Source organism: Ambystoma mexicanum, chromosome 5p (assembly GCF_040938575.1).
Source record: "Ambystoma mexicanum isolate Mex_15411 chromosome 5p, UKY_AmexF1_1, whole genome shotgun sequence".
NCBI classification, from domain to species: Eukaryota; Metazoa; Chordata; class Amphibia; order Caudata; family Ambystomatidae; genus Ambystoma; species Ambystoma mexicanum.
Window position 1 is genome coordinate 547,216,193 of NC_090930.1, and position 12,779 is coordinate 547,228,971.

At 47.4% G+C, this 12,779-nt stretch overlaps 1 protein-coding gene across 2 annotated transcripts in view; it reads right to left on the minus strand.

The window, feature by feature from the left end:
• Positions 1 to 682: 682 nt before the first annotated feature.
• LOC138481081 (xaa-Pro aminopeptidase 2-like) overlaps positions 683 to 12,779 on the minus strand; it is a 633,999-nt gene continuing 621,902 nt past the window's right edge. For both annotated transcript variants that reach the window (XM_069612976.1, XM_069612977.1), the window contains 2 exons: positions 3,086 to 3,184; positions 683 to 2,215 (listed from right to left, as the gene is read on the minus strand). In XM_069612976.1, coding sequence (XP_069469077.1) covers positions 2,015 to 2,215; positions 3,086 to 3,184 — 300 coding nt within the window. In that variant the 3' untranslated portion in view covers positions 683 to 2,014. The remainder of the gene's footprint in view (positions 2,216 to 3,085; positions 3,185 to 12,779) is intronic.

The following is a 12,779-nucleotide window of genomic DNA, read 5'->3' on the forward strand; positions in this document are numbered from 1 at the left end:
TATGCACAAAAACCCATCCGTATACACACACACACTTCACACCTTGAATTAAATAGTTTGTATTAGTGCAAGACCCTCTCTGTTGAAGGCTAACACTGTGATAGTCTGCAAATAGCCTCAAACACATCCAGACCATGCCAGATACTGAAGATATAGTTAGCCATCTATGAGTTTCTCAACTGCTGTGAATTGTCCGAATTTTGTGTGATACCAAATCTCCCTGTCCAGCTGGTATCCTGGAAAGGACTGGCTCCCAAGGGTCACGTTCAAGTTCTTGGATAACACATTCACTCAAGCATATTTCAGGCAAGATTTAGCCATGCTGTTATCTCTTCTGAACCAGCTGCTCTCATTGGTTGATATGCTATAGGCTCTTTCTGCAGAATGTGACATCATCCAGATGTCGCATGGCCCTACTGAACTCTCTTCCAGATGGCAGCGAGAAGGAAAGTTGATAACTAGTCCACTGTCTTTCTGGCTGCTTGCAAATGCATCATTACGCCATGATACCCTCTGATAACCCTTATCTGCAGATGTTGATATTACTTGCCGGTTTTATTAACTGTTTTGTGTCCTGACCTCTTGTGCCATAGGCCTTAGCATATGTTATTACCTGTAGGTTGGAGAAGATATGATCAACAATCACCAGTCAATAGAAATGCTCCAGAGAATAACCAATGCATTGTTGCAGCTTGAGAGATATCTTTATTAATGCATCCACATGTAACTGCTCAAATTCTAATATCAATTATTAGGGTGAAATAAAGAGGCCTGACATATCAGACTTGGAATGTTGTCTTCTAAATAACCTTGTTTTGAGGCTCTGGTCATGCTCTGCCCCTGTTTCATCCCTTTTCTCTCTAGCTTGACTTGATCAATACAGTTCTAAGAACATCAATGAGGCCACTGCAAGATGTGGAGATTTTGGAAGAGTGCATGACAGGATGTCGAAGTATTCGGGTGAAGAAATATAGCCTTGAATAGACCACTAGAGGGGGATATGCCGTACGGTGATGTTTTCGATTAGGTTGCCTTCAATATAGGAATGGGTTGTTTGTTGCGCCAAATAGTAAAACCCAGCCATATTTTTCGGAGAGTCTCAATAAATATTTGTGATCCAAATTTAAGCGCAATTCATTTCAGTAGTTACTGTTTTCATATTTAGTGGACATTCTGAATGCCTTACTAGAGTTGAATATTCAGTGCATTCACAAGCCAAGCCCTTCTTCAAGAAAAGATGGGGAGGAGCAATGGGTGCAAATAAGCCTCCTTTACATTGACGGGTTTTAATATCATTTGTTTGTAGCTGTGTGCATGAGTGTTAGTGCAAAGCACATATGAACGTAGTTGCATGCTGGGTAAAAATGTTAGGCAGCCACGCTTGCACGAGGGCCATGAAATAGTACAGCCAGATGGCACTGTAAATATTAAGCGAATGGGAGACCAAAAACGGCCAATTTAAATGAGATATTGTTTAGGCCTATCATACCAAGGAGAGTGGTCACCATCAAGGGATAATGCTTGCTCTTAGGTTTTGCCTTATGCAATAATTTGGCAAAGGGATAATAACCCCTCCTAAACTCGATAAGGCTACTATTATTTTCGGTAAAAAAAATAAAATACTGTATGCAATTGTTTTAAAAAGCGTAGATGGTATGTTAGATTCTCTTCTTTTATTGGGAACTTGAAAAGAAATTCTGTCGCTTTGGGCAAGTACTTCACAATGTACGTTTTGGAACTGGAAGGTAACATGCTTTAAAATGAAGAGATGTGTTGAAGGGCTGCGCCTGAAGTCAGAATCTTTGGCGTCGGATAAATAACAGAGATCACAAAATCACAATATCATTATGAGCTTTCTGGTAGAAGGGTGTCAGTAATCACTTTGATGTGCTAATAATGGTCCTGGCCTTGTTACGGCCGTGATAGATTTGTGCTGTGAAATAGAGGACATTTGGACCCCTCAATGATCTAAAAGAGGCATGAGCAATAACATGCTGACACCTGCAAACATGCCTCATTTCTGTGACTGATGCAGAAGCATATTTGCCATTATGGTAAATATCAGGGTTCCCATGGTAACTGAAGTTGACGATGCTGCTGAAATGGGTTCGGTGTTCTTCATCATCCATTTGTGTTCCTCATCCAGATTCTGGCTAAGGAGCTCTGGACCAATGATCTCACGGATGGTCTTGTAGTAATTGTCCACGTATTTAACCTGAAAGGAATAAACAATGTATCACTGGGAACCACATAAATGACGAGTCAGATGGTATACAGGTGCCAATGATTCTAAGGGACAGATTCTCAAAACGTTTTTTGGGCGGTGCACATCACATCACTTTCATGAAAAGTCGTGCCCTATTAAAAAAGGCCAACTACATGTATCCACCACACATGCACACATTCAGAAGCCCTTTCCCACTCCACTTGCACATTGTCACATTATGGGGAATATATCTGCGCATTACAATATGCATCCTGAATTCAGAAAAGTGATTCCCTTTGATACGTGTAGAATTCAAACACATTACCCTGCATGTATTTGTAACAGGAGGAGGGGGATGTACAATGCACGAAAGGGGTAATTCCCGACCCTGTTAAGCAATTGATTTTCAAGTGGAACATTATCAGTAAGAACTGCTGCTGTCTCACTTTCATTTTTTCTATCCCACAAACAGGGATAGAAATTGATTTTTGTAATAAAAATGTCGATAGTTCACAATAACAGGCCCTTTCAACAGCAGGTCTCTGTGAAACATGCTTCTGGCACCCATGTATGTAAGCCTGTATGCAAGGGGTATGGCCAACAAATATTGCATGTTGCTTCACAGACCCCAAAAAATATGCAGGTGTTCTTCGTGAATAAGGTGTCCTCTACATTTCTTAAAGCGGAGCAAGTAAAACAAGCACATACTTCACGCCTTCTTGTTTAACTTGGGATACTTTTTGAGAATCTGCCCCTAAGGCTGTAGGTTCATTCCTATAACTCACCATTGAATTTAATGATTTCAGTTCAGCACAGGGCCAATATGTGTTCCTTTTTTTAAAACGTATTATTTGTCTTTCTAGCAAACAAGTTCCTCACCTGTTGGGGTGACATAATGCCTAAGTCAATGAGATTCCGGTCATACGGGACGAGTGAAACTGCCTCAAAGGTGAGGTATGGCTTCCCGCCAAACGAATGCTGTGGGACAAAAACACAGGCACGTTAGGAATTACAGGGGGAGAGGTGGGGCATGAAATGGGGCCTGGCCAAGGGGGCACACAGAAACACCACAGAATGAATGTTCGTTTTGCTGGGAAGAAACAAGAAGAGAATTCGGAAAAGGAAGACAGAAAGAAGATAATGTTGGAAGGGCAGACAGCGAAAAGAGGTCGAAAATTAATAAATTAAGCCAGGGTGCGTGTAATAGAGAGAGAGAGAGAGAGAGAGAGAGAGAGAGAGGGGAGGGGAGAGAGGAGGAGAGAGGGGAGATAGGGAGAGAAAGAGAGAGAGAGAGAGAAGGAAAGAGAGAGAAGACAGATCTTGCTGAGAACAGGACTGAAGGGAAAGTGTGTGAGAGGGAAAGAGAGGAAGAGAGAGAGTTGGGGCGAGAGGAGAGGAAGATGAAAGTTGAGCGAGATGTGGAATGAAGGAAAGAAAATAGACGAAAAGAGAAGTTGAAATCAAAGGTTAGGATCGGACGGGAGTTGTGGAGGGGAGATAAGGAGAAAGAGAGAGGGGGTGATAGAGAAAGCGAGGAGGAGAGAGCGAGAAACAGAGGGAGGCTGAGGGAGGGCGAGAGAGAGCCTGAGAGGCAGGGGGAGAAAACATATAAGTGGTGAAGAGAGGGAGGCCAATAGCCAGCAGGGGAGATGTAAAGGTGGCAAGAGGGAGAGAAAGCTCGAACGATTCAGTTTTTCAGCTCAACATAGTTAAACTGAAATTACTATTTGCATCCGGTTCGATACTGCTCTTTGTTCCCCCTTCTGCCTTACCCCCTCGTTTTGTTCAGCAATCAGCACCCTATTTCGTCCCATGAAAGACAATGACAGAATGTTATGTTAATGTTAAAGGATATTTTTACCGCGCACTATCACCACCGGAGTGGCCCCTTGGTGCTCTGGCAGCTCTGAAAAAGGGAAGGGAGGGTGAGTTAGTGGGAAAAGGCTGGAACAGTGCAAGGGAGCAGTGATGTGCTGTTGGCAGCCTCAGCCCGGTGGGTCAGTTGGCTGGGCATGGGGTGTTTTAAGGTCGGTAGACGTCGTGTGTTGATGTGCGAGTATATGTGTGGTTTGTTTTGTTGTTGCAGTGTAGTGAAGTCTGTGCGTATTGTTGTGTGGTAGGCTTGTGGTTGTGTTTGGTTAGAGTATGAGAGGCGTATGCAGAGGGGTGAGATTGTTAGTGGATTGGTTAATTGGCATTGCTGCCTTTGCCATTATGTCTAGGTGCGATGCTTGCTATCTTTCGCTATTCCATCTGAGTGTGAAACTTGCTAATCTTCAATATCCTATCCAGATGTGAGGGAGGCTAGCGATCATGATTCCATCTAAGTGTGATACTTAGTGACATTCCCAGTTTCATTTAAGTGTGGTGCATGCTAACTTTCACATTTCCATCTAGATGGGGTGGAGGCTAAAGTTAACAACTCCATCTAGGTGTGTGGCACATGCCAACCTTCCCACCTCCATCCAGATGTGATGCAAGCCAAGGTCAAGAACTCCATCCAAGTGTGTGGCACATGCCAACATTCACAATTCCATCCAGAAGCGACGCAAGGTAAGGTCAAGATTTCCATCTAAGTGTGTTGCACATACCAACATTTCACAATTCCATCTAGATGCGACGCAGGCTAAAGTTAAGAATTCCATCTAAGTGTGTGGCACATACTAACATTTCACAATTCTATCTAGATGTGACGCAAGCTAAGGTTAAGAATTGCATCTAAGTGTGTGGCACATGCTAACATTCACAATTCTATCTAGATGCGACGCAAGCTAAGGTTAAGAATTCCATCTAAGTGTGTGGCACATACTAACATTTCACAATTCGGTCTAGATGCGACACAGGATACATTTTACAATTCCATCTAAGTGTGTGGTACATGCTAACATTCACAACTCTATCCAGATGTGACACAGGCCGATCTTCACAGTTCTCTCCAGGTGTGGCGCTAGTTAGCATAGGAAATTATGTTAATATATAATGCATGGCAACATTTACAGTCCAGTCATAATAGATTTAGGCTGGTGGTCACAAATCTCTCTAAGTATGCCTGGGGTAAGTTTATGGCAGTCTACACAATGGAAAAGTAAAGTAGAATGGTGGGGGCTTTCTGGAGTAGAATTATTGCTCTACACCCCACCCATGCCACGCTCACAGTTTTGTTGGTGTCTGTTGGCTGGTGGCTTCGTTGGCGTCCCCTGTGGACACCTGCTGACACTTTCTGGAGCTGCCTCTGTTGGAGCCGCACTTTGCCTCAGGGCCCTTAGCCAAAGGGGCTGCCGGGCAGAGGGCTGCCCTGGGAGGTCAGTTAAGACTAGGTGAGTCTGCCAATCAGAGGGATGGGCGTGGCCTGGAATTTCCTATAGAATAGCCTCAAATGGAGGAGCGGGGGGTGAGGACTCCACTCACCTGCTTCTTTAGGTGGGAAAGAAGCAAGGGTCAGATAGTAGGTCGCTAGACCCAAAACCAATGGCCTGCAGAAGGAGGACCAATCAGGGGAGGAGGGCGGGCTTGGTAGGCGGGAGCAGGGAGGGGAAGGGACACGAAGCAACGCACAGGCAGCGTGGAGGCAAGGAAGAACGCCAGGGCCTGGGGGGCTCCAACAAATTTAAAAAGGCTAATCAAGGCCCAGTACAGCCACACAGGCAGCACTCACTTGCAGCTCGCCAGATGGAAATGGCCTGCAGATGGTGGTGCCAGGAGTAGGCATCCACAGCACAGGGGGAAAGGGGACCAATCAGGGGAGGAGGGTAGGCTTGGGAGGCGGGAGCACAGAGGGGAAGGGATACGAAGCAACGCACAGGTAGCATGGAGGCAAGGAAGGACACCGGGGCCTGAGGGGCTACAACAAATTTAAAAAAGGTTAATCAAGGCCCAGTACGGCCACACAGGCAGCCCACACCTGCAGCTCGTCAGATGGAAATGGCCTGCAGATGGTGGTGCCGGGAGTAGGCATCCACAGCTCAGGGGAAAGGGGGACCAATCAGGGGAGGAGGGTGGGTTTGGGAGGCGGGAGCAGGGAGGGGAAGGGACACGAAGCAACGCACAGGCAGTGTGGAGGCAAGGAAGGATGCCCAGGGTCTGGGGGGCTCCAACAGATTTAAAAAAGGCTAATCAAGCCCCAGTACAGCCACACAGGCAGCACTCACCTGCAGTTTGCCAGATGGAAATGGCCTGCAGATGGTGGTGCTGGGAGTAGACATCCATAGCACAGGGGGAATGGGGACCAATCAGGAGAGGAGGGTGGGCTTGGGGGGTGAGAGCAGGGAGGGGAAGGGACATGAAGCAACGCACGGGCAGCGTGGAGGCAAGGAAGGACGCTGGCGTCTGGGGGGTCCAACAAATTTAAAAAAGGCTAATCAAGGCCCAGTACGGCCACACAGGCAGTCACAGCACGTGGGGAAGGGGGACCAATCAGGGGAGGCGAGCGGGCTTGGGAGACGGGAGCAGGGGAGGGAAGGCACATGAAGCAACGCACGAGCAGGGTGGAGGCAAGGAAGGATGCTGGGCCCCGAGGGGCTCCAACAAATTTAAAAAAGGTTAATCAAGGCTAATCAAGGCCCAGTACAGCTACACAGGCAGCACTCACCTGCAGCTCGCCAGATGGATATGGCCTGCAGATGGTGGTGCCGGGAGGAGGCATCCACATCACAGGGGGAAGGGTGACCAATCAGGGGAGGAGGCCGGGCTTGGGAGGTGGGAGCAGGGAGGGGAAGGGACACGAAGCAACACACGGGCCGTGTAGAGGCAAGGAAGGCGCCCAGGGTCTGGGGGGCTCCAACAAATTTAAAAAAGGCTAATCAAGGCCGAGTACGGCCACACAGGCAGCACTCACCTGTAGCTCGCCAGATGGAAATGGCCTGCAGATGGTGGTGCCAGGAGTAGGCATCCACAGCACAGGAGGAAGGGGGACTAATCAGGGGAGGAGGGCGGGCTTTGGAGGTGGGAGCAGGGAGGGGAAGGGACACGAAGCAATGCACAGGCAGCGTGGATGCAAAGAAGGACGCTGGGGGCTGGGGGCTCCAACAAATTTAAAAAAGGCTAATCAGGGAACTGTACAGCCACACAGGCAGCACACACCTACAGCTCGTCAGATGGAAATGGCCTGCAGATGGTGGTGCCGGGAGTAGGCATCCACAGCACAGAGGGAAGGGGGACCAATCAGGGGTGGAGGGTGGGCTTGTGAGGCGGGAGCAGGGAGGGGAAGGGACATGAAGCAAAGCACGGGCACCGTGGAGGCAAGGAAGGACGCTGGGGCCTGGGGGGCTCCAACAAATTTAAAAAAGGCTAATCAAGGCCCAGTACAGCCACACAGGCAGCACTCACCTGCAGCTCACCAGATGGAAATGGCCTGCAGATGGTGGTGCCGGGAGTAGGCATCCACAGCACAGGGGGAAGGGTGACCAATCAGGGGAGGATGGCGGGCATGGTAGGTGGGAGCAGGGAGGGGAAGGGACACAAAGCAACGCACGGGCAGTATGGAGGCAAGGAAGGACGCCGGGGCCTTGGAGGCTCCCACAAATTTTAAAAAGGCTAATCAAGGCCCAGTACGGCCACACAGGCAGCACTCTCCTGCATCTCGCCAGATGGAAATGGCCTGCAGATGGTGGTGCCGGGAGTAAGCGTCCACCCCACAGGGGGAAGAGGGACCAATCAGGGGAGGAGGGCGGGCTTCAGAGGCGGGAGCAGGGAGGGGAAGTGACAAAGCAACGCACGGGCAGCGTGAAGGCAAGGAAGGACGCCAGGGCCTGGGGGGCTCCAACAAATTTAATAAAGGCTAGTCAAGGCCCAGTACGGCCACACAGGCAGCACTCACCTGCAGCTCGCCAGATGGAAATGGCCTGCAGATGGTGGTGCCGGGAGTAGGCATCCGCAGCACAGGGGGAAGGGGACCAAACAGGGGAAGGGGGACCAAACAGGGGAGGATGGCGGGCTTGTCAGGCGGGAGCAGGGAGGGGAAGATACACGAAGCAACACATGGGCAGCGTGGAGGCAAGGAAGGACGCCGGGGAATAGGGGGGCCCCAACATTTTTTAAAAAGGCTAATCAAGGCCCAGTATGGCCACACAGGCAGCACTTACCTGCAGCTCGCCAGATGGAAATGGCCTGCAGATGGTGGTGCTGGGAGTAGGACTCCACAGCACAGGGGGAAGGGGGACGATTCAGGGGAGGAAGGCGGGCTTCAGAGGCGGGAGCAAGGAGAGGAAGGAACACGAAGCAACGCGTGGAGGCCGCTGCAGCTCGCCAGATGGAAAGCAGTGTAATGTAAAAGCAGCGTCTTGTGAGAATATATTTGTGATGAAGAAAAGGGCACTATATTTGCCTGACCTTTGGTTCTTAAATAAAGTGGTGCACTATGAAAGGGAAAAGTTGGGAAACATACTGGGATTGGAAACATCTATCCAAGATGCACTATGTGCGGTAGCAACCACACTCAACAGTTGCAACAGCCTTGTGCATGAAATCAAGCAACTAATGAGGAGCTCCTGTGTAATCGCCACAGAATCTGGTCGTTCACTCACCGGAGGACAACTCGGCATCTGTCACGGCCTGTTGCTGGGGTCAGCATCGCTTCTGCTATAGGCAATATCAATGAGTCGGGCACCGGGGCAGAACAGCAGCGTTGCGTGCCCATCTTCAGCCGCAGGCGACCCGCGCCCGTGCACTGCTGATCAGGCGGCCTTACAGTGGTATGCTTCTATCACCACTCACTAGGTTGGGCAGACGGCATAAATGATTGCTCTCCAATGGGAGCGTTGGCTGGCCTCCATCCCGTTTCATTCTAGGCCACAGGCTGACAGTCTTCAGGCAGTGCGGGCCACCCTGCTGCTTGCTTGCTTTACGGGTGTTTCCCATCATCCCATCCCATCCTGCTTCAGGCCACATCCACAGTGGCCTACATGCAGTACTGCAGACCAAGTCCATACTGAGCCCTTGGTATCCTTTGGTTTAACACAGTTAAGGTGAAATCAGCTTGACTTTCCAGATGTGAAATGCACAGCACCTCTGCTAATTGATTCACTCTTAATGGGGAAGTGGCGTCTTCATATTTTACAGCTCTTTGCTCTGCACACTCATCTTTCAGATATTTACTCCTGAGTGCTGCGAGGTGGTCCTCCACCGTACACTGGAATCACCTCCTCGGCTTTCAGAGAAGCTTTGTCCTTAGTGGATGTGTTTGTTTCTCTCACCTTCTGCATAGTGGAGTAACTTTGCTGAAAATGTTGGGGGGGACATGGCATCTGAAGAAAAGGTGCCACAGCCAAATGAATGGGGACAAAATGGTGTGCCATGAAAGTTGTGGGGGGATAAACACCCCTGTTCCCCCTAAAATTACACCCATGCTTCTGCAGCTCTTAGGGCATGGAATGTTTGCCAGAGGGGAGGTGATTCTCATTTACAGTCCTTGGGGCCTCGTTTCAAGTTTGGTGGTATCTGGGTGGAAAATACAGAGAGAAAGGATAGCTCAGGGGCAACAAAATTTTCTTGGAAGCAGGACAAGGCATCGCAGCACAGGTCTGAATCTCGATCCTGCATTTAGAAACCACTTGTTGGTATTAAGAGCGTTATAAACGAACAATTATATAATTATACCATCAAACGGATTTACCGTTACCTCACTTGTTCCAGCAGAATTACCACTTGTACCGAGTACAAGTGGAGGAAGGCAGTGTTAGTCCCTATTTATGGGTGTCCATAGGACTCCATCGGGATTTGGGCAGAATTACTGTTGTCGGTAATAGACACAATTTGGCCTTTTTTTTGCTGTAAACTGTTTACTGCATTCTGCTGAAGGTTCTTCCTCCACCTTAACTCATATCCCGTAGTTCGTCGGTGTGGTAATACAGATGTAATGCAGTGCTAACCATGTTACCACAGCATTACCACCGTTTTTAGCAGCACCACCAAACTTGTTATGAAGCCCTTTTCTGCACAAGCCCAACTAGTGTGAATTGTGGCTTTCGTTCTTGGCATACAGACAACACCTGCCATTTTTCTCAAGGAATTAGGGCGTGTCTGCAAGCCCACCAACCCTTAGTACAACTGTTGAACTCAACACTGAAAACACTGGCGTATGTGGTAGCACAAATAGCATTGGACCCTCCATTTTGATCCTCACGTGATTTGTGGTGGACACCCAACCACTATTTTTATTGCTCATAATGATTTATTTATATAGCGCTTTCACAAAGTGCTGTACAGAGAACATATTTACATACAATTATCACCCAAGCGAAACTGGTACTCATTTATCACCTTCGGCAGGATGAAAGGCTGGGTTGGCCTTGCAGGTATTTGAACCTGTTGCCTGAAGATCGCACTCAGATCGAAATAGTGAGCGCTTAACCTGTTGAGCTACCTTACCAGAATATTATTGTTGTTTTTATTTTTGCAGTATCAAACTGCTTAGGAAAAGGGTGGCAGGTGAGACAAAGATCAACCAGCAGATAAACAGTTTTAGATTTATATGTGATACTGGTTTTAATATTTTCTTAATTAAATTATTTTTTTTAAAATGCTAGAATTTTAGGATATATTGTGATGAAATGCTTTGTATTTTCTTGTTTCGTACTTTTTTGGGCTTGATCTCACAATAAAGTCATTATTGATTGAAATTGATTCTTCTTATAATTGATATTATTATTTCCAGTATATCAAAATCGTTTTTTGTGATTTTTTTGTCCACTATTCTCAATAGCCTTCTCAACAGACTGATTTGAATGCAGCTTTCAATGCTGTTGATCTTTTTGTTCTGCTTTCCACTCTTTTCTGCAAGGGTCTTTGGAATTCTGTGCTCAAATGTTTTAGATCCTATCACTCTGACCAAACCTATTCTGTCGCCTGGACTTATTCTGTCACCTGGGCTAGTAATATATCCTCTACATCCCCTCGCCAGTTTGGTGCACCTCAAGGTTCAATCCTCGTTACCCCTCTCTTTACTTTCTATGACATTTGTGAGACAGGCATGGTATCAAGAGATTACACAGATAACAGTTGTACAAGTCAATATAAAAAGCTTTATTAAGGATCAGGTTGGTATAACACCTAACTTGCCCTATAACTAGGGTGGGAATTTCTCTACCTAAAGAAAACCAAGGGAAGTCTGTGTCTGTAAATCCAAATTAAGAGTCTGTCTGTGTCAAAACCTATCTTTGCCCTCACCTCTAGAAATAAACATGGTGTGCGGTTCTTCTTAGCCAACAGAAAAGAGTTCACAAGCAAAGGTCTCAGCTGTTTTCAGCATATGTTCTTTCACAAGTTCAATTCATTTCCAATAGTTGCTTGCCTTACCAATGTTCTACCAAGTCTTCAGGTTCCCTTCCACAAGTTCAATCTAGCACAGTTCACACAAAAGGGGGGCTTGAGGTCCCCTTCCCCAAGACAGCATTTCTCTGTTCTTTAAGTTGTCAGCATTCCCTTTCTCAAGATTGCACTGTAGTACTCATATGACTTGCATTTGCTTAATGTTCCTTGTAAGAAAATACATACTAGGCCCACTTGACCTTCCTTCTAACTTGCTTTAGTATTCAAATCCCACTTCACTGTGGTTCCTTCACAAAGTCTCTTGCTTGGCACCATTTAGGGCTCACTGGTTTAGGCACAGTTTCTCCTTGACACGATTTGCAATGTCTGTGAACTTCACAGTGGGGAACTCCCATGTCTAGGCTCAGTTGTCAGACCACACGGTCCACCCAACACAGGTCGTGCAACCATAGTGTTCCCCTTGGCCTTGTTTAATTCCTTCACAAACCTTTCTGCTTCAGGCTTCTGACTTTCCACACTTATATTCTCTTTATTTGCTATGACACTCTTGTACATCAGTCTTTTTCTGTTCCCATAAGCTTGCAAGTCTTCTCCACCTTGGTTAATCAACCTATTTGCTCTTGTTCTGTTCACCATGCTGCTTTCACCCAGTCAGACATTCCTTGTCATTTTATTTTCCGATGTTCATTCAATATTTCATATGCCTTGGTTTTAAATCAAACAGTACTTTCCATTCTGTTCAGCATTCAAATTGCGTATTTTCATTCAAACAATACTTCTCGTTCAGTTCAGTATTCAATATTGTGCAATTTCATTCAAGCAGTACTTTTCGTTCAGTTCTGTATTCAATATTGCTCATATTTACTCAGTTCCGTGAACTGATACTTGCCTGTGGTTTCCCATGAGTGCTCCAATGTTTCCGAGTCCTCTGACTCTCACCGGCTCTTCGCCAATCCAGTGCAGCGGTCCCTACTGCTCCCGCTCACCTTCCTACCAGCCGGGATGCAGACCGCCTTGACTCTGCTTCCTTGCCAGGCACTTCTCGGCACACGCGGGTGATCGGAATGGTTGCGGCATGCAGCCCTTCTGGTTTTTCAGTTGTTTGGCAGCTCCAGCTGCTGTTATTCAATTTCACGTGCTCACGGTCTTGCACCCAACACGCGACTCGCTCGCTCCGGCTCCTGCAGGTCCTCTGGACCCTCTTGGGACAGCTGCTGTTGCAAGTAGAAGAGAGCCAGGACCGAATCTGCCCACTGCTGTTATAAGCACATGTAGGTGGCAGCCATGTACACAGGATCTTATTCTTGTC